We start from the raw sequence: 25204 nt of genomic DNA, 5'->3' as shown, positions 1-25204 counted from the left end.
TTGTCATATCATCTGAACCAAAGATTCATCACAAACTTTCCATTCAGCTAGGTTCCTTGACCATCTTCCTTCCAGGACAGGAAGAAACCTGGGAGTGGTCATTGATGATCAGCTTAGCTTCACAGAGCATGTTGCTAGCACCACCCGCTCTTGTAGATTCATCCTCTACAATATTAGGAAAATTAGACCTTTCCTAAATGAGCATGCTAAGCAGGTCCTAGTCCAAGCTCTTGTCCTGTCCAGGCTGGACTACTGCAATGCGCTACGAGCTGGACTTCCATCCTGCACAACCAAACCCCTACAGATGATTCAGAATGCAGTGTCAAGAGTGGTCTTCAATGAGCTAAAGAGGGCGCACTCACTCCTCTCTTTGTCAAGTTACACTTGCTTCCTATAGCAGCTCGCATCAAATTTAAAGCTCCGCTCCTGGTCTTTAAAACCACCGCTGGGTCAGCACCCCCTTACCTTCACGTGCTTATACAGCCTTAGGTACCCTCTTGATCCCTGCACTCTGTCACCGAGCGACGGCTTGTGGTGCCATCTCAAAAAGGGGAAGAAACAATTTTGCGCACCTTCTCTAGAGCTGTTCCACAACTGTGGAATGATCTGCTGGTCGTGACACGATCTGCCGACTCTGTAGCTGTCTTTAAGAATCTGCTAAAACCCATCTCTTCCGCCATTACCTCACTTCCTAATATAGGACTTACTATCTTTCTCTATTTTCCTGCTTTCTTTATCTCTATCTGATTCTGTAAATTCTAAAAAAAAAAAAATACTAACCAATCCTTGGCTATGTATATTGTGTAAGACTTGATGACTATGTCTGGTGCACTTATGTAAGGCTGTTCTTGTGTTGCTATAATTGCTTCTATTGTTTACCTCATTTGTAAGTCACTTTGGACAAAAGCATCTGCTAAATGACTAAATGTAAATGTACATACAGCCTATTTTGCCTTTCCAGAAATTTTTGTATAATTTGTTTGTGGTCGTAAATATGCTTGTCGGAAAATTTTTTCCTTAAACCAGCTGATTTGCCTCCAATATGCCTGTTTGTCACAATTTGACAAAGAATTTGCTAATGTAATGAGTAGACTAACATGCTCAAGATCAATGCCACTGTCAGAGCCTTGTGGGTTCTTTCCGACATGTTCATGCCAAAAAATTACTTATTTATGTGATACCAGTAGTCCCATTTGACATCATCGACATCAAACTTGGTGCAAAGCATCTTTTGACAAATTTTAAATGGGCGTAAATAAGATTTAATTCCCATGGCTAAAGGGAAAATTTTTAGTTCACTTAATTCATTTCTATTATAAATTTTACAGTACATTACCAGATGTTGTGTTAGACTTTTTCATGCCAAGATGGCAACAGCAGGCACCGCCTATTATTGACTTCAGAAACCTATGGGTGACGTCACGGACACTACGTTGATCTTTTTTTACAGTCGATGCTCATTAGGCAGCGAGACAACTGCCTTGGGTTTTGGACACAGCCTTCCTGGCACAATGCTAACACATTTACAGTTTTTCCTGATTGCTAAAACACTATAACCAGGCTTTTGAACTAAAATTTCAAAACCATAACGCCATTTTTCAAGAAGCACAATCATTTTGCTAATATGGAAAGCACTAGCATTCAATACTGTTCACTCAAGTCAGCACAGCTTAGGTTCAAATAGCAAACAATTACCAATGTGGAAGCACTAAGAGTCAAAATTGAACACACATCAATCAGATCCTTCAATACATAGATTAAAGGGCCCAAATCAGTTCACTGAGCTTTGGAACTATGGATCCACAGAGAAATTAAGGAAAAGGTCGAGGAGGAGGCGGAGGAGGAGGGAAAGTAGGAGGACGTGGTGAAGGAGGAGGAAGAGGACATGGTGAAGAAATAGTTTGAGGAGGGAAAGGAAGAGGGAGAGGAGGAGGCAGAAGAGGAGGGAAAGGAGGAGGCCGTGGTGAAAGAGGAGGGAGAGGACTTGGTGAAGGAGTAGAAAGAGGAAGAGGATGTTGTGAAGGAGGAGGAAGAGGACATGGCAAGGATGAGGAAGAGAAGAAAGACGTGGTGAAAGAGGAGGAGGGAGACGAGGGGCAAGGTGACAAGCAGTCTCAGATTAAATTTGAGCCACTCTAGCTGACCATGTCCTTGTCCATGGTATGACTATGAGGGAGGCTGAGCAGCGAGTAAAGCCTAATTTGAGTCGCTTCACTATTGCCTCCATCTTCAGAGCCTTCAGGGAGGAAAACAGATAGATGTACTTACAGTACAGTAAGACTGCTCTGTACAGTTATTTTAGAGTGCATACACTGTTGGACTATGCTACTGGAATAAAGAAATGCATAAAATTGCCTTCCATACAGATAGACATATCAGTAGATGAATGGATCATACAAGATGATTTTACCCTCGCTGGCTATATTGGCTAGGACCAATATAGTCTGTGATGTGGATGAGATTCTCTGACCTGACCCAGAACAAAGACGGGATGTTGAGAAGGAATAATACAGTTTTCTGAATTGCTAAAACACATTTTTTGAAACCATCACTCATTTTCTCAAAACCTTAAACACAAATCCCAATTTTAAACAAAATTCACAGAACCCCTGACTCTTCCAGCAAAATCAAACAATTGCTTCAAAACCATTTCAATTGTACTCAAAATCAAACTAAGCTTTCAAATCATACACACATAAGTCTATAATATAAAACACTACAAGCATCCATTAGACACTATCTTAAAAAATGGAAAACACAACATCCAGGAGATCTGCTTACAGAAAAATACATGTTTATTGAACATAACAACACACTTGACAAATACTGTTAAAAATCTCTATTACTGTAATCACAAGTTTAGTTCAGTGAATATAGTGAATACTTTACTGTAAGTACTGCAAGTAATAGTAAGTTTTCAATATTACTGTAAGCAACACTTGTATTTGGTAAAAAGTCAGCAATCCAACTGCAACTTTTGCCAATTGCATTGTCTCTGGTGTCCTTTTCTTCCTCATACTCTTCATCTGCCTCTCAGACTGTTTCCAATCCACACAATTGGTAAAAAATACCATTAGATAAAAGTGTGTAGAATTTTGAGTTGTTGTGTTTACTTGATGATAACGGTGTTGTAATTGTGTTCAACTTTTGCCTGCGTGTGTTTAGCATTTATAAAACAAGTGCATTGCAGTGTGAAATGTGTGTTTTAGTGACAAGTTTGTGTTTAGAATTTTGCAAAAAGAGTTCATGATTTGACAAATGGGTTTAGGGCACTATGAATTTGAGATTGGGGTTTAGTGTTTTAGCAATTCAGAAAAACTGTAAAAAAAAAATGTTTTACAGTTGTGCTGTGTAGCACATGAATGAATAAAAATGTGCTAATGCATACATTGATTGTGTCTTTTTTTGTCATATGAAAATGTTTTTGAGGGGGAGAACCACAAGAATCTTACCAGTTTTGGATATATTATTTTTAATTTTTTGCACCAGTGTGTAATACTATGTTGTAGTGTGTGTTTTTTAAAAGCTTGTGTTATGTCTGAGGAAAAAGTTTGGTTTTTCAGTAAGAGTAAATGGTTTTAAGTGTAGAGCTTCATTTTGACCTGAAAAAAGAATGTTTGGAGAATTGTGTGAGACGCTATGGAATTGTGTTTACTGTTTTGAGAATATGAGGCATAGTTTTAAGAAATGTGTTTAAGCAACCGGGAAAAACTGTTAACATGGTTAGTAACCCAGTTTTCTAGTTTTTATAAGATAAGTATAACATAAGTATTGTCTCTTGAAAATTACTTCAACTAATTCAGTGTAAAATTGGATCCGTTTGGAAGTCCACTAAGAGTTCCATGCTCTGTATAAGAAGTCTAATCCATTTTTCTAGCCATCATAAACTAAATGTAGATTTACGTTGTAATAAATAAAAAATTGTTTTGGATTTCATATTCACTTTTAAAAGGCATAAAATAACATATTTTGTTATAAAAAAATAGTGCTTACAAGTGCTGCTTTTTAAATATATCTAATGAATGAAAATGCCACATATTTTCCTAACAGCTTTTGTCATAATTGAAGATTTCTACAAAAGTCAATAGGTACTAACAGATAATTAATTGGAAGTCAGGGCCAGGAAACATTTTTGCAGGGCAGTCCTCTTCTGTCTAAACATCGTGAACACATTGTCAGTGCTATACATTAAAGGACTGGAGTCATGTGTGAGAATTTGTTTAATGGCAATTTGCGCTTGTACTGTAAAATTAAACTTACAGCCTCACTGTCAAAACCTGTACATTGTCACAAATGTGTAAACTGACATTCAGAGAAATTACAAAAACAGACATAAAATGTTTAATAAAAAATCAATTACATGCCCTATAACAACGACTATGTTCACAGTATAAGATGACTATGTTCACAGTATAAAGATGACTATGTTCACAGTATAAGATGTGTTACGTTCACAGTATAAGATGGTTCTCACTGAATGGCTTCTTTCTTTATTATTAAGTAACACTTACAAGTGTTGTATAGAACAATTCACTGATTCTTGAAACTTTGGCAAAAACATTTCCCACTAAGAAAAGTGCTAATTCTGTTGGAAAATAATAACATTTTCATGAAGAAAAATAATCAATGTTATAATCAGGGGGTCCTTTGCACATATGTAAGGTTTATTTTTATAAATGTATTATTATTTTATTAATTTAATGATTATATGCTGGCCCATTGCCTAAAAAAATCAGCTGGCCTCGGTTAAGAGATAATCATTTCAACTTGATTAAAAAAGCCAAAAGTAATAATTGAATTGAATAATATATTTACCACATGAAAGGGTACATTGTAAAATCACCACGGTCAGATGGAGTTTTATTTGTTTTAAATGAATATGCTTACAATATGTTTCTTCAGTGCTGTTGAGTTATTAAAGTAATAGTCTCTCTTAATACTTTATTAAATAAAAAATCATTACTTATTTAGGCTTAAAGTAAATGTTGACTGGAAAAAACGCCTATTTTATGAAAAATATACAAACAGGGGAGGTTGCACCGGTAAATTGCTGAACAGCCAAGACTTTGGTCTATAATGATATACCTTCAGATTTTGTAATTTAACTAACTTTTTTTCAAAATTTAAACTTGTTTTATCCAAATTCCCAAGAATCACTGAATTACATACATCAAAAAAATGTTGCATAAAAAGATGTCTATTTTTAAGTTATTTACAGGCTCTACTAAAGCTCAAGATATTTTTTTCTGAATACACAAAGTTATAAGAGGATTCATCGCTTTAGTCTGCTCAAATTATGTTCCTTTAACACAAAATCCAAACAGAGTGAAACAAATTAAGCGCAGACATAACAAATGACTTACACTTAACTTTAAAATATAACATCACCAATACAGCGGTGGATAAAAAAAGCACCCCAGACAAATACCTATGTTACAGATAAATATTAAACTACATTCTGCTAATATTTAAACTAAAAATAAATAATAGCTTAATTATGATTAATCATGATTTATCATCATGTTCAGCAAGTTTTAGCCTTATAAAAAAACTAAGCTTTTTATTAATTCTTATTATGAGGTTCTTTTTGATGGTCACAGTTAACGGCTAACCTTTTAAGAGTCTTTCAACATTAATGTTTCCTCTTCACACAGAGAAAGTTGAGCTTCTTCTCACAATCTTCAGGTTTCCAGGCCATCTCTCGTCTATGATAAACTCCACAGCGCTGATTCATGGCAGGACACTGGAGCTCTTGCCCCCCAGACCAGTGCTTATATTGAAGATTCTCTCCATTAACCCAAAGCCAACGGCCTGATAAAAACCGCAGACCAGTCCACAGTTCATCTGTCTGGGCATTTGTGCTGTTATTCTTTGCTTCTGTCATCACAACATCAGAATATAGAATTGCCAGATCAAGGTAGTTTTGTCTGCAGTAGTCCAGAGCCTCTTCCCATGTGCTTTCCTGTTTCACCAGGACCAACTCATAGACCTTCATACAGTAAAATGGTATACTCCAAGAGCAATCATTATCACGCACTTTAGAATCACCTGATTCGACATAACCGCATTTCTTTTTATCAGGTTTTGGTTGTCCATTGTGCCAGTAATTAATAGTTGCCGTCCCGCCTTCAGACCACTTCCAGATTTTTTTGTTTTTATCTGCATAAAGTCCAATTGAATATTTAGTATTTGTAAGGGCCGGATAAGTAGAGAGTGTTTGTAGATCTGGACCGCTGACAGTGGACAGGTCATTGTAGTGATCTCTGCAGTGCTTCTTTGCATCGTCCCACTTCTTATGGTCATTCACATAGTAGTGTCTTCTAAAAAGACCAGAGTGCAGTTCAAAGAGATTCAGAAATAGAAGCAGAATGAACGAAGTCTTCATTATGATATAAGTGATATCCCACAATGCAGAGTTTCTGTAAGCACAGCAGTGATTCCTTAACTGAAGATGGAAATGGCATTCCACAGTTTTTAAGGACTTTTACCACACCCTTTTAAAAGGTCTGGCATGAACAGACAAATAAGTAAAACAAGGCTCTGACATTGACTGTGACCTTGAAGCTTGTCAGGATTTACATGAACAAATATTTTCTCAAATTGTGTGAAAAACAGGGTGCTTAGAAGCAAATCACAAACATTAAGTTCTGACACAAAAGCCTGGACTGTTTAGGGACGTTTCTGTCCACACACACCGTGCATGTTAGTCAAGCACACCTAAAGAGGCTTGCATACCAGGTGAAAAGATCAGTGTCATTTCTAGGACAACTGACAGGTATCGCACACAATGGAGCACTGCAGACAGATGGCACATGTGTGTACATTCATTGAAAACAATGTGTACTTATGCTGTGCTGCCCTTTTCATCTGGTTTGTGAGCCCCTTAAACTTAATGTCCATATCTCTTCACCACAGTTGTTTAAAACAGCTTACCATCTATTTGCCAAATCACCAACTTCCTTATTGTACAGCAGGGGAATTGCCACGGAGAAATTTTTATGTTCAAAAAAGCACAATAATTCTGAATTATTTAAGGTGTAATAATACTTAAACATATAAGCAGTGGGATCTTTTTAAAATACATTTGTTTATAAAAATGAATAAATCTTTTCTTAACCTTATCTTAAATAACCTATTAAAACATTGCACTAAACTAACAAATTCAGTTCCTAAATACATTTATCAAGGCTTTAATCACATGCATCACAAGTACTCCACTGGCCAGTAAAGGCCTTAAAGGTAAAAAACTAATGACATGGTCCCATTCTTCACCTGACTTAAACCCTATTGAGAACTTTTGGGCCCTTCTTAAGCAGGACATTTACAGTGAAGGTAAACCGTACACCTTTTCTGAACAGTGTCTGGGAGGCTGTGGCTGCACAAAATGTTGATTCTGAACAGATCAAGAAACTGACTGACTCCGCTTGTGACTGTTATCGAAAAGAATGGTGGCTATTTTGGTCACTGAGCTTTTTTATTATTATTTCAGAAAATTTTATTTGTAAATTTAGAGTGTTTTTTATTATTCTCACTTTAACAGGTGAAAAAAAACAAGTGAGATGGGAAAATCTTTGTTTTTCATGTAGTTGCCTAATAATTCTGCACACTAATAGTTGCCTAATAATGGTATACATAGAAATATTCTCTTAAGAAAGCCAAAACTTCACTTTTACTACTTAAATGTTCAGGTTTGAGGGTTTGTTAACAATTTGAATTGACCAAGAGCACTGTAGTTGTACAATAACAAAGTAATTCTTAAAAATACAACTTGCCTAATAATTGTGCACACGGTGTAGAATGCTGTGGCCTGTTCGCGGTTGATTAAAAGACATTAATATATAAAAGTAAACTGAGCACAACTACCACATCTATAATAAATCCCTGGGGAAAGAGTTGGAACCTAATCCCACCATTAGCATAAACCCAACTAGTTTTAAACATATAAAACACAACACGCAAGTAAAAGTACAGTCACAGGTTTTTATTGTATAAATTGATGAAAAACAACAGTATAAAAGTATGGCTCCATCTCAAACACGTTCACGTGAAATCTGATGTAAACAACAGACTATATATATACATTTGTGGACAAAAATGGTCATTTGACGAATTCTATAAGACGGTTTTCATGGTTTATTCACACATCTAAAAAAGATTGTTTTCCCGTTTATATTTTGCATGATGTCATCTGGAACTCTGTCAGAAAATACTACATTTATTATGCTACCCCAACAGATACCATACACTGATGCTAAACCTGTAAACTTTTAAACGATGTATAGTAATGTTAATATTATTAATGTTTGTGGACATATAGATATTGTTAGCAGCCAGAGATGGGCATAAATACATTGAAATGTATTTCAAATACAAATACAAAATACTGTGTTGAAAAATTTATTTAAATACAAATACAAAATACTGTGTGGAAAAATGTATTTAAATACAAATACAGTATTTTGTATTTTGAAAATACACAAAATACATGTGAAATTGGTGATTCAGTGCAAGTATCCCTATTATGCTGAAATCTATCTGGGTCTATTTCTGAATGCCAAAAAGCATTTAGATGTGTGCAACTGCTTAGAAACTTTCGTTTTATTTTACATACTTCGTTGTTTGAGATATCTTTGTTATGACAACTTGACATAAACCAATACAACACAACTTGTTATAAATCATAAACAATTAAGAACCTAGCTTTGTGGGTTAACATTAAACTGTGATTTTAATGTCATTAAGTGTTAATACTATGTCAAATATTATTAATACTCGGTCAAATAAACATTATGAACTGAAGAATATTCATGATTTTGTTATAAAACTATTTAACAGAGTATTGAAACTTAATGACAAATAATATTTTTGCCACTGTAGTTGAGGTACAGAGTATTAACACTTAATGACATTTTAATGACAAATTCAGTTTGTATCACTGGTAAAAAGTGGTCAGTTATGTTGTCTTAGTTAATGTCAAGTTGTCATAACAAAGACATCTCAAACAATGTCATCTTTGCAATAAAAATGACATAATTGAACAAATGACACTTAATGACAGTAGTCATAAACGTCAATAAAATCATCTTCATATTCATGACACGTGTCATGTCATGGTTATGAAGGTGTCATGTCAGCCTTATGAACACCTATTAATTCTGTCATTTCACAGAATTATACAACGGAGAGCACGTCAAGCATAAAAGCCTTGTAGGTTTACTGAGGAGCCTGCTGTGTGCTGATTCTACCACTTGCCGTGTCACGTGTGAAAGGGCCTTTAAAGGAAAGCACCACCGTTTTTCAATATTTTAATATGTTCTTACCTCAGCCTTAGATGAATGAATACATACCTATATTTTTTCAATACGTGCACTTCATCTTTGCACAGCGTGTCATGAATGTGTTAGCATTTAGCCTAGTCCCATTTATTCCTTAGGATCCAAACAGGGAAGAATTTAGAAGCCACCAAACACTTCCATGTTTTCCCTATTTAAAGACTGTTACATGAGTAGTTACATGCGTAAGTATGGTGGCACAAAATAAAACGTAGTGATTTTAAGTGGATAAAAAATTAGAACAATATTGTATGGCGGAAGAGCACTTAGTTTGCAGCACTTCGACCTCTGGCGCAGTAACATCATCACTCCTGCAAACTAAGTGCTCTTCCTCCATGCATTGAAAATAAATTGTTATGTATTCATTTGTCTAAGCTGAGGTAAGAACATAGTAAAATATTGAAAAATGGTGGTTTTCCTTTAAGTCAAAAGTGTAGGCCTATTTGTCAGCGTTTCACACTCTCTCAGTCGTGCATTAAACTGCATGCCAACGTGCAAGTGTGAATCAGAATTTCCTTTCGCGACAGTTATAATAACACAAATCACATCACACCCAATAACTCAATCTCCCTTGCTTTTTTCCCACTCCAACATTTTAATTATTGCCCACTAAAAGCTGCACAGATATATTTGCTTACCTGAACTCTGGTGTCTGGTCTGAACTAGTTGATGCATGAAAACAGCACCCTGACTGGTTGACTGGCTCAAAGTATTTTGAGTATTTTAAAAATACATAAATACTCATCTTAAATGTATTTAAATACAAATTACATTTCATTTTTACAGGACAGATTCACAAATTACAGGACAGCGACCCACATTTATTGTTATAAAATACAATTGTTGCCATGGAGATGCAAAGGAAAAAACTTACGTTTTGCTACACCCTTAAGTTTAAGGGAAACATAAGGGTGAACTTAAGAGAAAATTACACTTAAGGTGCTTTATGCAACCAGGCCCTGTTGCTTTATACTGTAGCATATTCAGGTCGTGCATCATGTTTTTGAAAAGTAACTTAGTAAAGTAACTAGTAAAGTAACTCATTACTTTTGAAAATAAGTAATCAATATTTCCAAGTAACTTGCCCAACACTGCTTCTAAGAGACCTTTATCAGATTGATTTTTGATGGCAGCATAGATGTATTGTTCCTTCGTTGCCTTTTATGCCCCACAATTGTATGCATGGGAATGTCATTATACAAGCCTGGTCGAGTTAAAAAAAAATTACATGGTGTTCAAGAAAGCGGCTGGAGCACAGTTTTTGTGTTAAAAAGGTTACATTTTCAATTTAGTATTAGAAAATTAGAAATTAGTATTTATAGTTTTTAAATATTCGATTAGTTATCATAAAGTCACTCTCTGTTTATATTTCAAATAGAATTCTGTTACGCTGCCTATGAAGGCGTTTCCCGGAGTTGCCTTCATGCACAACGATGTCATTGCCCTGTGAGGCAAACAGTCAATTGGCAACAGTCATCTTCCTACACTGTCAGAAATAAAGGTACAAAACTGTACCTTTTTTGTCACTGGGGCTGTACCCTTTCAAAAAGTACAGCTTTGCACCTACAGTAAGGATTTCATTTTAGTACCTCAGAAGTACATGCTGGGACCAAAGAGAGCTTATTAGTACCTCAAAAATACATATTAGTATCTCAAAGGTACATATTGGTACTAAATGTTTACATATCTGTAACCAATGGTCCATGCAATTACCTTCTTAAAGGGTGCTGCCCCACTGACACCTAGGGTACATATTTTGACTTTTTTCTAACAATGTAGGTCCTAAAGGTACGGTAATCTACCCAAAATTTTATTCTGTTTTGTATTCATGTAAAGGTAACAAACAGAAACTTAGGGTACAGCCCCAGTGACAGAAAAGGTACAGTTTTGTACCTTTATTTCTGACAGTGTATGTTTTTGGACACAGCTTTGATTTATCATGAAGCTAACATGTTTTAAAGGGATAGTTCACCCAAAAATCGAAATTCTGTCATCATTTACTCACTCTCGTATTGTTACAAACCCGCATAAATGTATTTTTTTTCTTTGTTGCAACATTCTGAGGCAGGAAGGCATCAAGGGATGTCCGATGTTTGCTTTACTTTTTGACTCCTGACAAAGCTCAATCGTCTTGTCCCACAATTCTAATGTTATTGTTCGAGCCTGTTTGAGTTTCAAAAATAAACTGTTGGCCAAGAAAGTGTCTGTAGAACAAATTTAGTGTAAATATGGTTATATTTTTGTTGTTACACTTTTTGATTGCATTTAGCGAGAAATTTGTTTTGCAGTTTTCAAATATGGGATTAGTTATCACAAAGGCGCTCTGAATGCGTTTCCCGGAGCTGCCTTCATGATGTCATTGCCTCATGAGTGAGGGAGTCAATTCCCATAGACCTCCATGTTACAATGGCCTTAAAATGGTTGTCAGCCTGATACAAAAATGTATTGGTCTGTATAGCTAATTTTGCCCTTCATGACAACTGTGAGGGGGGTAATAACATAGTTTAATATGGCAAAAGGGTAGACTATTTCTTTAAAGTTCTGCATAATTTAGGGCGTGGTCACTTGAGTGACAGTTGAACAACCACTGCTGTCACTAGAGTCGAGCTAGGTGGCCGTGGTTTCAGCAACCAGCCAGCTCAGCTTCGCCCACGGCCTGCCTCTACCCATTTTTGGATATACGCGAGTGATGCGGTGACGCCGCGGCCAAGATGACGATGGCAGGCACCGCCTACTATTGACTTCAAAAACGATCTTCAGAAACCTATGGGTTACGTCACGGACACTACGTCCAATTTTTTGCAGTCCATGCTCATGAGACAGCCTTCCCGGCACAATGCTTACACATTTAAACATGGTTAGTAACCCAGTATCTAGTCTTTATAACATAAGTATAACATAAGTATTGTCTCTTGCACATTACTTCAAATAATTCACTTTAAAATTGGATCCATTTGGAAGTCCGCAAAAAATTCCATTACACTATGAGGAGTCGGTAACACTTTATTTCGATATTCCACTTTAGAAATTTTACTAACTATAAGTAACTTTGCAACTACTTATCAACTACCAATCTTTAGAGAATTAGTAGAATGTCTGCTTAATATCTACTAACACTTTATTGTGATGATATCTCAACAGACATTCAACTGTCTATAAGTATCTTTGCAGGTGCATGTCAACTTATTCCACTAACCCAAACCTCTTCCCTTACCCCAACCATTTTAGTCTACTAATACACTAATGACAGTTAGTTGACATATAGTTGCAAATTATTGAAAGTTACTTGACATAGTTGCAAAGTTATTTATAGTTAGTACAATGTCTAAAATGGACTATCAAAATAAAGTGTAACCAAGAAGTCTAATCCGTTTCTCAAGCCATCATAAACTAAACGCACGATTTACTTTATAATACGTTAAAAAATATATAGTATTTTATCAGTGTTACTTCTGCAAACATTTCATATTCACTTTTAAAAAGCATAAAATAAAATATTTTGTTAATAAAAATAGTGCTTACAAGTGCTGCTTTTTAAATATATCTAATGAATGAAAAAGCCACATATTTTCCTAACAGCTTTTTTCATAATTTAAGATTTCTACAAACGTCAATAGGTACTGACAGATAATTAATTGGAAGTCAGGGCCAGGTAGTGCAACATTTTTGCAGGGCAGTCCTCTTCTGTCTAAACAGCATGAATACAGTGCTAGCTATACATAATAGGCCTGGAGTCATGTGTGAGAATTTGTATAATGGCAATTGCCCTTGTACTGTGAAATGAAATGTACGGCCTCAGTGTCAAAACCTGTACATTGTCACAAATGTGTAAACTGACATTCAGAGAAATTACAATATCAGAGATAAAATGTTTAATAAAAAAAACAATTACATGTCCTTATAACACCGACTATGTTCACAGTATAAGATGACTACTGTATGTTCACAATATAAGATGGGTTTGAGTGTCTCACTGAATGGCTTCTTTTCTTATTAGTAAGTAACACTTACAGGTGTTGTATAGAACAATTACATACATTTTAACAATGTTGCATAAAAAAAATGTACTGAAGCTGCTGCTCAATATATTTATTTCTGAATACACAAATATTTGAGGATTAATCGCTATAGTCTGCTCAAATCATTTGTTTCTTTAACACATAATCCAAAGAGAGTGAAAGAAATTTAGCGCAGACATAACAAATCCCCAAACTTCGAAGTATAACATCAGCAATACAGCCAAGTGGATAAAAAAGCACCCCACACAAATCAAAACCCATGTTACACAGTTAAAAACTAAACTACATTCAGTTAATATTTTAACTAAAAATAAATAATGGCATAATTATGATTTTATCATCATATTCATTAATAAAGCAACTAAGTTTTTTAAATTAATTCTTATTATGAGATTTTTTTGTCATAGTTATCGCTAACCTTCTAAAGCCCGGTGCACACTGTGAGATTTCAGCCACGATTTAGCTGTCTGGGACAAATGTTGAAATCCTAAAAGATTTCTGGAATCCTAAGCTAAAATCTGCCACTTTGATCGCTAGTTTGACATGTTCACAGACAGCCAATAAATGACCGTTGCGATAAAAAGTATCCTCTGGCAAAATTCCTGCAGTGTCAGAAATTTTGAGACCCAATCCTGCTGTGTGACATCTCCCTACGACAACCGGCAGATCAAGAACCAATAGAAGAACAGAACCCGATGACGCAATCAGCAGCCTCCAGAGATATCGCGCTGGAAATACAAATGCCAGGTACTCATCTCCTACGTTGTTTCTTCCTTTTATGCTCGAGGCAAGTCATGATTAAAATGAACACTAGATGTTGTTTTGGTTTGCTAGCCTTCGCTTTAGCGTGTGTTCGCCCAGCCGTCGTCGATCAATGACGTAAAACTGCGGACGTGTTTGTTTGCGTGCATCCGATTTTTAAAAGTCTTTAAACCTGTACTGTCTGACATTGATGGAACTGAGATTATACAGCGTGACATGGACTTAACTACGATCTTGATCGCACAGTGTGGCAGGCAACAATCCTAAAGGACAATTTAAAATCGCACAGTGTATACCGGGCTAAAGAGTCTTTAAACATTAATTTTTCCTGTTCACACAGAGAAAGTTGAGCTTCTTTTCACAGTCTTCAGGTTTCCAGGCCATCTCTTGTCTATGATAAACTCCACAGCGCTGATTCATGGCAGGACACTGGGGCTCTCCCCCCCCAGACCAGGCCTCATATTGAAGATTCTCTCCATTTACCCAAAACCAATGGCCTGATAAAAACCGCAGACCAGTCCACAGTTCATCTGTCTGGGCATTTGTGCTGTTATTCTTTGCCTCTGTCATCACGACAGCCGAATAAAGAATAGCCAGATCAAGGTAGTTTTGTCTGCAGTAGTCCAGAGCCTCTTCCCATGTGCTTTCCTGTTTCACCAGGACCAGCTCATAGTCCTCCATACAGTAAAATGTTTTTTCCGAAGAGCACTGATCATCATCAACTTTAGAATCAGTCTTATCGGCATAACCACATCTGTCATTACTAGGGTTGTGTTGGCCACCCTTCCAGTAATTAATAGTTGCTGTCCCGCCTTCAGACCACTTCCAGATATTATCTGCGTAAAGTCCAATCCAATATTTATTATCTGTAAGGGCAGGATTAGTAGAGAGTGTTTGTAGATCTGGATGGCTGACAGTGGACAGGTCATCGTAGTTATCTCTGCAGTGCTTCTGTGCATCGTTCCACTTCTTATGGTCATTCACATAGTAGTGTCTTCTAAAAAGACCAGAGTGCAGTTCAAAGAGATTCAGAAATAGAAGCAGAATGAATGAAGTCTTCATTATGATATAAGTGATATCCCACAATGCAGAGTATATGTAAGCACAGCAGTGATTCCTTAACTGAGGATGGAAATGGCATTCCACAGTTTTAAGGACTTTTACCACACCCTTTTAAAAGGTCTGGCATGAACAGACAAATAAGTAAAACAAGGCTCTGACATTGATCGTGACCTTGAAGCTTGTAAGGATTTACATGAACAAATATCTTCTCAAATTGTGTGAAAAACAGGGTGCTTAGAAGCAAATCACAAATATAAAATTCTGACACAAATGCCGTGTTTACCCCCACACTGTTTATGTATGTTTCTGTCATCACACACACACTGCATGTTGCTTAAAGTCAAGCACACCTAAAGAGGCTTGCATACCAGGTGAGAAGATCAGTGTCATGTCAAGGACAACTGGGAGGTATCGCACACAATGGAGCACTGCAGACAGCACGCACCTATGTGTCCGTTCATTGAAAATAATGTGTTCTTATTTAAAAGACATGATGGGATGCTGTGCTGCCCTCTTCATCTGACTTGTGAGCCCCTTAAAAGCAATGTCTACATCTCTTCACCACAGTTGTTTAAAACAGCTTACCATCTACTGTATTTGCCAAATCGCCCACTTTCTTATTGTACAGTGTTCCAGGGGAAAATTTGCAGCCTGTTGGCCGCCTCCAGTTTTCCTTTTGTTTTGCCGCCTATACAATCATCTATACAATTTCTATATAATTTTACAAATTGATAGTTGACAATTGTGAAGCTAAATGTCACCTCATCAAAAATGAGAATGATTTAACGATATTAAAAGCTCACGACAAGTATTATACATTCATCAAATATCCCGGCCTTAGGCCATTCAGTTGTTTAGTTGTCATATAGTTGTTTTTAAAGAATCCATTAAGGGTCATATACATTATTATTTTTACTAAGTTTACAAGAAATGTCAGACATGTTAGACGCTGAGGGTTTTGCATCTAAGCTCTTCCATTGTAAATGCATGAGTGTTTTATAGCTTTTTTATCATCATGTCGGCCTATTAAGCTGTTAATCTGCTTTGTGGCTGAGCAGAAGTGTACAATCAGAACAGAGCTAGACTAGAGAGGACAAATTTGTAATGTGGAGACTGTCCTCCAAAAATAACGTCCAAGCAAGCACCTTATTACGATGTAAAGTTACATGCAGTAAAAGGATTAGTACCAGTAGCTTATACTGTACGACCTGTGGTACCGTTTTAAGGTTTTTGCCTTAGGTTAGACACATTTAATTTTATGAATTTGTAAATGTAGAAATGGTTTCATAAACATTTATTGTTATAAAGATATTTTGAAGCATCTAATCCCACCTTTAACATAAATTCAACCAGTTCTCAACCATATAAAACGCAACATGCAAGTAAAAGCACAGTCACAGGGTTTTATTGCATAAATCAACAAAAACAGCAGTATAAAAGTATTACAAACAATTTGCATTGCAAATCTTGCGAACTGAAGCCGATCACTTTATATGAAAAACTAGAGCATGACACAGTCGTGTTTGGTAAAATGGACAAATGACCAAAACAATTGTTTGTGTTGGAGGATAGGTTGGTAATGTGAGAACTAGTAAACTGGATCTGTACAGTGCTCAGCATAAATGAGTGCATCACCCTTTGAAAATGAACACAAATTCATCCATTTCACAGTGAATATGAGACCAACTGGTAGCATCAGGTCACTGTACTGTGAATTCATGATTTCATCTATGGATGATGTCATCTAATGCCACTCATGCAACCCCAAATAAGAACACTGCTCACAGTTTCCTGTTGGTACAATGCACTCACTCCTGCTACACCATACAGTTTGAAACCTACAGTACCAGAGCCAAAAACATGAATTTTGTCTCTTTACTCCAAGGAGTCCCAATAGTCTTTGCGTTTGTCAACATGAGCACTGGCAAATTCTAGGCAGGCATTTTTGTGCAAAATTACCAGTGTACATTGCTGGTGTATGCAACCCATTCTCATCAAATGCATACAAATAACACAGTGTGATTATTGTGCAATAAATACATACACCAAATTCCAATTTTGCTTCATTTGTTTTCTGTTTTTTAAACCATTGTCGCTTGGAGTTGTGGTTAGGATGTCATTTTATGTTACAAAAACTTGCTCCAAACCCAAGTGACAATGGTAAAAAAAAAACGGAGAACAAAAGAGAAATCAATAAATAAAATGACATGAAAAGATGTGCCATTAAAGTGAATGAGAAGGACTCATACAAATTTAATTTGGCGTATGTATTGCATGATAATCCCACTACGTGTTATTTGTATACATTTGATGAGAATGGGCTGATATATGGGTACCACCAGACCCATACTGTATATACACCAACAGTGTACATTTAACAGTGGTGATTTTGCTATGTGGGCTTCAGCAGTGACTTCCTTCAAGGACAACAGCAATGCATGCCACTACACGGCAGTGTATGTCATAGGGTGTCATGGGAAACACCCAGTTTGAGATTCTAATGATTAAGCCATTTGTGCACAAATGCACCTGAAAAGGTCTTAACTTCCTAGCGACCTTCCAACAGGTCATTCTTCTTTCATTTTTGGATGACTTTTGTGACAGTATTCAAATCCTTATGCTTATTTTCTTATAACCTTGACCTTGTTTGTGCAAGGACAATTATTTTCTTGTCTTGTGACATTTCCATGTTGTCAGCAGTTGATTTTCTCTCTTAAAGTTAAAGTTGTTCCAATACTTTTCCATCTAATTTAAACAAGTAAACTAGATTTGCACAAACACATCTTTGTATGGGATCCCAGAGAAAGTCACTTTAAAGCAAGATTAATGAAAAAAATCTGCAATGTGTTGTTCGATGTAAACATTATACTGCCAAGTGAATGAGCAGAATAACTCAAAACTTACTTTGTTAGCTTGCTACCACAGGCCTATGATATGAGCGAGTAGTATATTTTGTAATGCTGCAAATTTGTTTTAGAAGAGTGACGGCAATACTTAAAAACTGAAATGCAAAGGGACTGTTTTCATTACAAACAAATTCAGTGGGAAAACGAAATTAGATTTGTCATCAGGGTTTCCACATTTGTTTTGAAAAACTATTTGATACAATTATAAAATAGTATTTAGCATTTAACACGAACTAACAATTAACAGTACCTCAATGCAAAACAATACTTCTGCAGTATTTTTTAACATTTAGTAATACATTTTTAAAATCAAATATTACATCTGTTAACATTAGATAATACATAATTAACTTAGATTAAATGTATTATTTAAAAAAAAATGATTTAAAAACCTTACTATATTTGTTAGATAAGTTATTAAGAAGTGGTGTGACGAGACACCTACTCCACTAGACGAGGCACAAGAATGTGTTCACAAGAACAAAAATATTTTTTTACACTTTTTACGAAATCCTCAATGATAAATAAATGAGTGGAAATAGTCTTTAGAAATGAAATTACATAATTTTTTAACTAATCTAGGACTGTCACTAACAATAATTTTGGTAAAAAATAATGAATTAATTTGATATTTTGGGGTAATAAATATAGACCCAAGTTATAACCTTTAAAATGAGGTGTATGATAATGATGCACCAATAATAATTATGTACCAACATTATGTATTTTAACAAATGTCTGCAAAAATCTAAGAATACATTTTTGAGATGTATGAGGAAAAGACATTCGTAACATCAATGGTCATTAATGACTAATCTACAGAAACTGCATAAAACAAATATGTCAACATAAACCAGAATCTCTTATTGTGAATGTTATGGAAATTTAGCTTATTTGATGTTTGTGGCCAATATGGAATTTACTCTTTTTTTTTACATCACCTTTTGACCTATGCTCAGTATTCTGCCAAGCTGATGAAAATGATGTAATGGATTACAGAATTTCAGTTTCAGCTGTGGATTTTAGGTCTTAGTGAAAGAAAATGTATGCAAATTGACCGAGGTGATTTAAATAGTTGGAACACAAGCCTAGGATTGTGCTCTCTCACCCTTACGATTTTACCTGTACACAAATAAACGCACAACCAATGACCCTTCGGTCAAGCTCCTCAAGTTTGCACAACACTACAGTCATTGAACAATAGTACAAAGAGAGTTGTTGATGCACCTCAGCTTTCAAGAACTGTACACCTCTAGGGTTAAAATAATAATAATAATTCAATACATTTATATAGCGCTTTTTTCTGCAGACCTCAAAGCGCTTTACATATGAATGGGGGAATCTCCTCAACCACCACCAGAGTTGAATAAAGGGTTGATACAGTAAATGAATTATGTACCCCACCCAAGGGCGTAACTTTGGGTCTACCATTTGGGGGGGTTAAACTTGCGGCATATTTATTTATTTATTGAATCAATTTCTTGTGTAAAAGGTAACATGCTAATTTGCCGTTCCTGTATTAGAAATACATTGTGATACTTTTACTGATTTAGACTACTTACCATAAATGCATCTGTTCACTTTACTATTTATGCCATAATGACACGGTAGTTAAATTAAGTGTTTAAGGACTAGCCAGCAGTGGCAGCTTCCACTTAATTGATTTTTTGGATGTGTTCAATATTTTATCAAAAAAGAAACAAAAACGTAAAGATTAATCAATTGCATCACTGTATTATGAACAATTATGTTCATAACAATTCAATTCTCAATACATTACACAATACAGGGTGGCACACTGGAGTGCAGCTTGCACCTTTATTTAGAACAGATTTCATATATGGGCATCACCAAAACTCACCATCCACTAACAAAATCTAAACAAAAGCATGTAAATACAAAAGAAGGCTTATCTATAGAAAGGCTAAAAAATGCCTAAAAAGGATACAAATTGTACCTGCTGTGTTGACTGTCTCTTAAAATGGTTTACATTATTCGAATCACAAGAATCCCAGCTTTCCAAAGATATGTGAAATGTTTAGCTTTTTGTTTTTGAGTTGTTGTATTTGATGAAGTTTTTTGTCAAATAATGCAGGGTACCTCTCAAGGTACCTTGGAATTTTAAGTGGTTTGTTACAACATATTAGGCTGCAACTTAACACAGATATCATTCAGATAAAAGCACCAAACAACTGTTTACGTCTCGATGTAAAAGAAATGAACTGTGCACACACTGACTTTAGTTAAGAGGTCCAATTTGTCCTGATGGATGTGACAAACTGCAACATGGTTCAGCCTTTGCTGTTTCATAGTTGTGCGTAACCTGGGGGCTGTTACACTTGGTATTAAGATGTGTTTTCAACGATCAGATCACAAGTGGACGATAGAGACACATCACGTTTACACCTGGTATTTAAATCCGTCTCTTTTGTCCACTTTCGACCGCTTCTGTTCTGAATACTGTGAGGGGTGGTCTGTGAGACGGTGGGCGAGTCTCTCCACTGTCATTTAAGTTATGATGAGTTTAAATGGACGCGAACTAATATTATGTCAGAGTCCACTGCTTGTTTAGCAAGTAAACATGCTGCACAGTGTTTTGTACGTTTATATGTTAGAGCTTTTTCTGAATTTTTAGCGCAATTGATGAAATAGGATTGCGCAACTTTCACACGCTTTCAAAATGAAACTATGGAGATCAGCTTTAGTGTTATCAATGAAAGGCTAAAAATAGCGCTGTTCACCGTTTGTTCGCGCGTGTGTGCCTCCGTTTGATCAGGATATTTCCTCTTTTTGGCTTGTGTCGACCACCAATGAAAAATCGTTGTCTGGCTCGACTGGCTGCCTTTTAGTGGCCTTTTCATCATGCACCATCAGCTTTCTCCAACCATTCATTCCAGCCACTGCGCATGCGCAAAATAGTGAATAAACTTGGTAGAGAAAACGGGTTGGGTAATACCAAGTAGTCGGTGTAGTATATTTTAATTTGAAATATAATACTATCTTTCTTGCTGGCAAATTAAATTAATAAAGAAAACAAACAAAAGTGTTCATTCGGAATATTTCATATTTATTTTAATCTGAATGATGTGATGATATTGGGGGGGGGGTTATATTAGCTGGATTTGATTTTTGCGGGGGTCATGACCCCCGTAACCCCCTGTGTAAATTACGCGCATGACCCCACCAATCTGGTTGGCTCTACAGAGCAGACTTGCACACAAGGCACAAGTAACGTTTCTTTCCTCAGGCCATCTACTGTACCAAACAAACACTTAACACTCCTTCAGCTTCCCAAACTTCAGACTGGTAAGGCCCCCAAAAACATAGCAAAAGGTCCACGACCCTTGCCCCCATTTGTATATTACATTATTAAATAAAGCAGACTGTCTTTTTTTCACAAAATTATCAACATTTATTATCCAGTTTTTGAGAATCTTATGTGAATTGTGAGAACTACCATGAAATGTAATGTTTTTATATTCTGGTGAAAGATGACGTAAACATTGTTTACATATATATATTTAAACCCATAACACAACATTCTTTCTGCATACTATTTACAATTATAATGCATCAAAGCATTATGGTAACGCTTCTGGACGATCTCTGTTTGTTCTGACTAGTTGCTAAACTGATCTCTGGAACAAATACCTCATTGAAAATAACACGTTTTGGTTTCCTAAAGACGAGGGGAGACGGCTAGGTTTGGCAGCCGATTTGTAGTTAACATTGTATACAATCATTTTACATGGAAACGTTAGCTCAGTGTAGTTTTTATGACTTAACTATGATTTGAACTTATAATAATATACTTGTTTATGTTGGGTTTTATCAGAAAAAAACTACTCTAAAAGGACTCTGTTGTTATTGATTCTTAGCAAAGTTTACTGGAAGTTACGTGTTTTCCATGAAAGCTGTTTGTTTATGTTGTTACTGCTGAAACCGTTTATACAGCAACATGCAAATCTTTGTTGATTGTGTATTTTTATTCAGATTATTATTTTATTTTGTTTAAAATTCTGTCCTGTTGTGTGCGTTTTATACTGTAGAACAGGGGATCCCAAACTTTTCATTCAGTGACCCACTAATATAATCTACCTCAGGAAATAAGCAAAAATAAATTTTGGAATAAACAAGAAATTTGTTCTCTTTTACCAAAGAGTAGTTTATATTTTCATTGTATGAATTAAATGAAAGTTGCAATCCCAAAATATCCAATATCAAAACCGTTGTCATTAATATGACAATTTACTATCATTTACTGCAACAGCCAAGTGACCTTGCGTAACCCAGTTTATCCCGACCCATAGTTTAAAAACTCTGCTTTAGACGCTTCTGTAAACAAAAATGTCTTATGTGCGTAAGCATAACAAGGAATGAAAGCTCATTTATTCAGTCATTAATGGTACAGAGAGCTTTACAAAATATACTTGGCATAACACATAGTAGTTTATTATTTTATATGCTTGCATGGCTTGTTCATTAAACCGACATGAAGGTCAACAAAAAATGGAAAACCCTATGCCATGATGAAAAAAACATTTAATGTTTTTATGCACTAAAAAGATTTTGTTTACTTGAAGGATGACAAACATGCCACACACAATTCTATAAAAAAATACTTACAATGAAAACTTTTGAATAACGTAAACATGCCAGCGTTTGTTATGGTCAGCAGCAGACAGTCTTTTCAAATTGGCTTTGTCAAGTACACTACACACAGTATCTATTGTGTGCTAAAACATTTAATAGGATGCCAATCCATCATTAGTTTCACCAGCCATACGCCCTGGTCCACACGCCCTTTTTCTTGAATTCAGGAGTGGTTTTCAGAGCCATTAATGCAGCTAAGGCAGAAGAAGCACATCAGTCAAATCACATTTTTTTTCGGTAGTCAAATGTGAGATTGGAAATGCAAAGCACTGTAAAATCCCCAGCTTCTTGTTGACACTATGAAATCAGTACGTTTTTCTAACCTTTCCTTCTGTTAGCTGTAACCAAAACAGCCAACAACATTAAGAAAGTGTCTCACCTTTGGCTGTAAGGATGGCAGTCTTGGAGAAACCCTGTTCAGAATGTTCAGTGATACTGAAGAGCCAGTCTATAAACTGTCAGGACAGAAAACAAAACAAAACCTTTTCTGAATCCACCATGACACCTCAAACCATAATTAAACACCTAAGCAATTTTGATTTCATATAATCTAAATCCCATAGATTTAGGTAGGCTTTTTATCTTCGGCTACACTTAAAACATTATTCACTGATTAAAGTTTCAGCAAACAGTGACTTGGTTTGTTCTTCACACAAAGACATTGTGTCATTTTTAATAAAGCCCACAAGCCCATCAATTTGAAGTGTTTTTTAGTTTGTCAGTAAAAATGTCAGAACAAATCTGAAAAAACAACACCTGGGACATTCTGCCACTTTATTCGTTTGTGTTGCAGGTGAGAAAAGTCAATAGGGTTTGCAGAGACATGAGAATGAGCAAATGGTCCATTAAAGGGATAGTTTACCCAAAAATGAAAATTTTGTCATCATGTACTCACCCTCATGTTGTTACAAACCTGCATACATTTCTTTGTTCTGATGAACACATAGGAAGATATTTTGAGAAATATTTGTAACCAAACCGTTCGTGGACACAATTCATTTCCATAGTAGGATAAAATAACACTATGGAAGTAAATAGGGTCCATATACGGTTTGGTTACAAACATTTCTCAAAATATCTTCCTTTGTGTTCATCAAAACAAAAAGAAATGAATACAGATTTGTAACAACATGAGGGTGAGTAAATGATTACAGAATTTTTATTTTTGGGTGAACTATCACTTTAAAATCCAGAAAAATCTCATATGTGACCTTGGACCACAAAACCAAGTAGGGCGGGTATATTTTTTAGCAAAAGTCAAAAATACATTGTTTATATACATTGTATATAATCAATATTATCGATTTTTCGGTAACACAATTAGGTTGTATTAGTAAACATTAGTAAATGCATTAACTAATTTACTATGCATTAGCAAACAATGATGAACAATATAGTTTTTCTGCATTTATTATGTTAGTTAATGTCAATACAGTTATTTTATGTTAGTTCATGGTGCATAAAGTAAGGGATAATGTACAGGCAACCGGTTGTTATCGCAGAAATAAGCACCGACACTGAGATTAGGACCCGACACAAAGCGTAGGGACTTGTATCACATTAAAAAGGCTTATTTCGTGATGTACCTGTACATTATCCCACTTATTACACTGCTATTCACCTCAAAAGTAAGGTAAGGAACATTAAATATTAATTTTAAAATATTTTATTTGCTCATTTTTAACAAATGCAGAACTCCCGCGAGGAAAAACCACTTATTTTCGGTTTTAAGATGAGACAAGAAGTTCATGTGTCATGAACACACTATTTGTAAATATAATGTCATATGTTATGTTATTAAAAGAAATACAGTACTCTGCAAAAGTCTTAGGCCACCACCACCAGCTTTGTTGTTTTGGCAAAGTTTTAATGTCCATCCATATTTATTTTTTTATCTTTTTTAAGATACAAACAGAAAATACAGGAAATATGTAAACAAAATTAAAAACTAAACAATTTTCTGAACTACTATACTCAGTATTTAGTGTGATCTCTCTTGGCACGAAACACATCTTGAGCTTTTTTGAGGAGTCCTGAAGTCATTCGATTAGAATTAGAAATTAGGATTTCATTTTATTTTATTTAGGTTTACGGTAAGAGATCCTGCAGCTGCCTGCTATTGGTCAAGTGGAAGGGGAGTTTACCCTTAATACTTGACACCTCAGCTTATACTTTTATACAGTTTTTAATACTACATACAAATTTTCTGTATTTTCTGGATGTATTCTAATAAAGAGACTGAGAAATAATTATATATGATCACTATATCATTGCAAAAACAACAAATCTAATGGTAGCATGGTGGCCTAAGACTTTTGCACAGTACTGTATTTATATTTAATTTTTGCATAATATTAAACTGTACCTGTCAAAATGATTTGCAGCATCCGGGTAACCGTGTGTTATTAGTTTTGAACGGTTGTTATCTGGAAATAACAAACCTGCAAATGTTGCGACTGGCCAATCAGAA

The 25204-nt window shown here is 35.5% G+C and overlaps 2 protein-coding genes across 2 annotated transcripts in view; both read right to left on the bottom strand.

Annotated features, from left to right (window-relative positions):
• Window positions 1-14268: 14268 nt before the first annotated feature.
• Window positions 14269-15175, bottom strand: LOC135750828 (putative C-type lectin domain family 20 member A). Its single transcript, XM_065269843.2, has one exon. The coding sequence runs from the start codon at window positions 15173-15175 to the stop codon at window positions 14432-14434; it is 744 nt and encodes a 247-aa protein (XP_065125915.2). The 3' UTR covers window positions 14269-14431.
• Window positions 15176-22442: 7267 nt separating this feature from the next.
• Window positions 22443-25204, bottom strand: part of focad (focadhesin) — a 68162-nt gene continuing 65400 nt past the window's right edge. The window contains exons 41-42 of the mRNA XM_073813366.1: window positions 23114-23189; window positions 22443-22928 (exon numbers count right to left, since the gene is read on the bottom strand). Coding sequence (XP_073669467.1) covers window positions 22855-22928; window positions 23114-23189 — 150 coding nt within the window. The 3' untranslated portion in view covers window positions 22443-22854. The remainder of the gene's footprint in view (window positions 22929-23113; window positions 23190-25204) is intronic.

Source organism: Paramisgurnus dabryanus, chromosome 2 (genome assembly GCF_030506205.2).
Source record: "Paramisgurnus dabryanus chromosome 2, PD_genome_1.1, whole genome shotgun sequence".
Lineage (NCBI taxonomy): Eukaryota > Metazoa > Chordata > Actinopteri > Cypriniformes > Cobitidae > Paramisgurnus > Paramisgurnus dabryanus.
The sequence above is the reverse complement of the archived record's forward strand: the minus strand, read 5'-3'. Positions and strand labels throughout refer to the sequence as shown.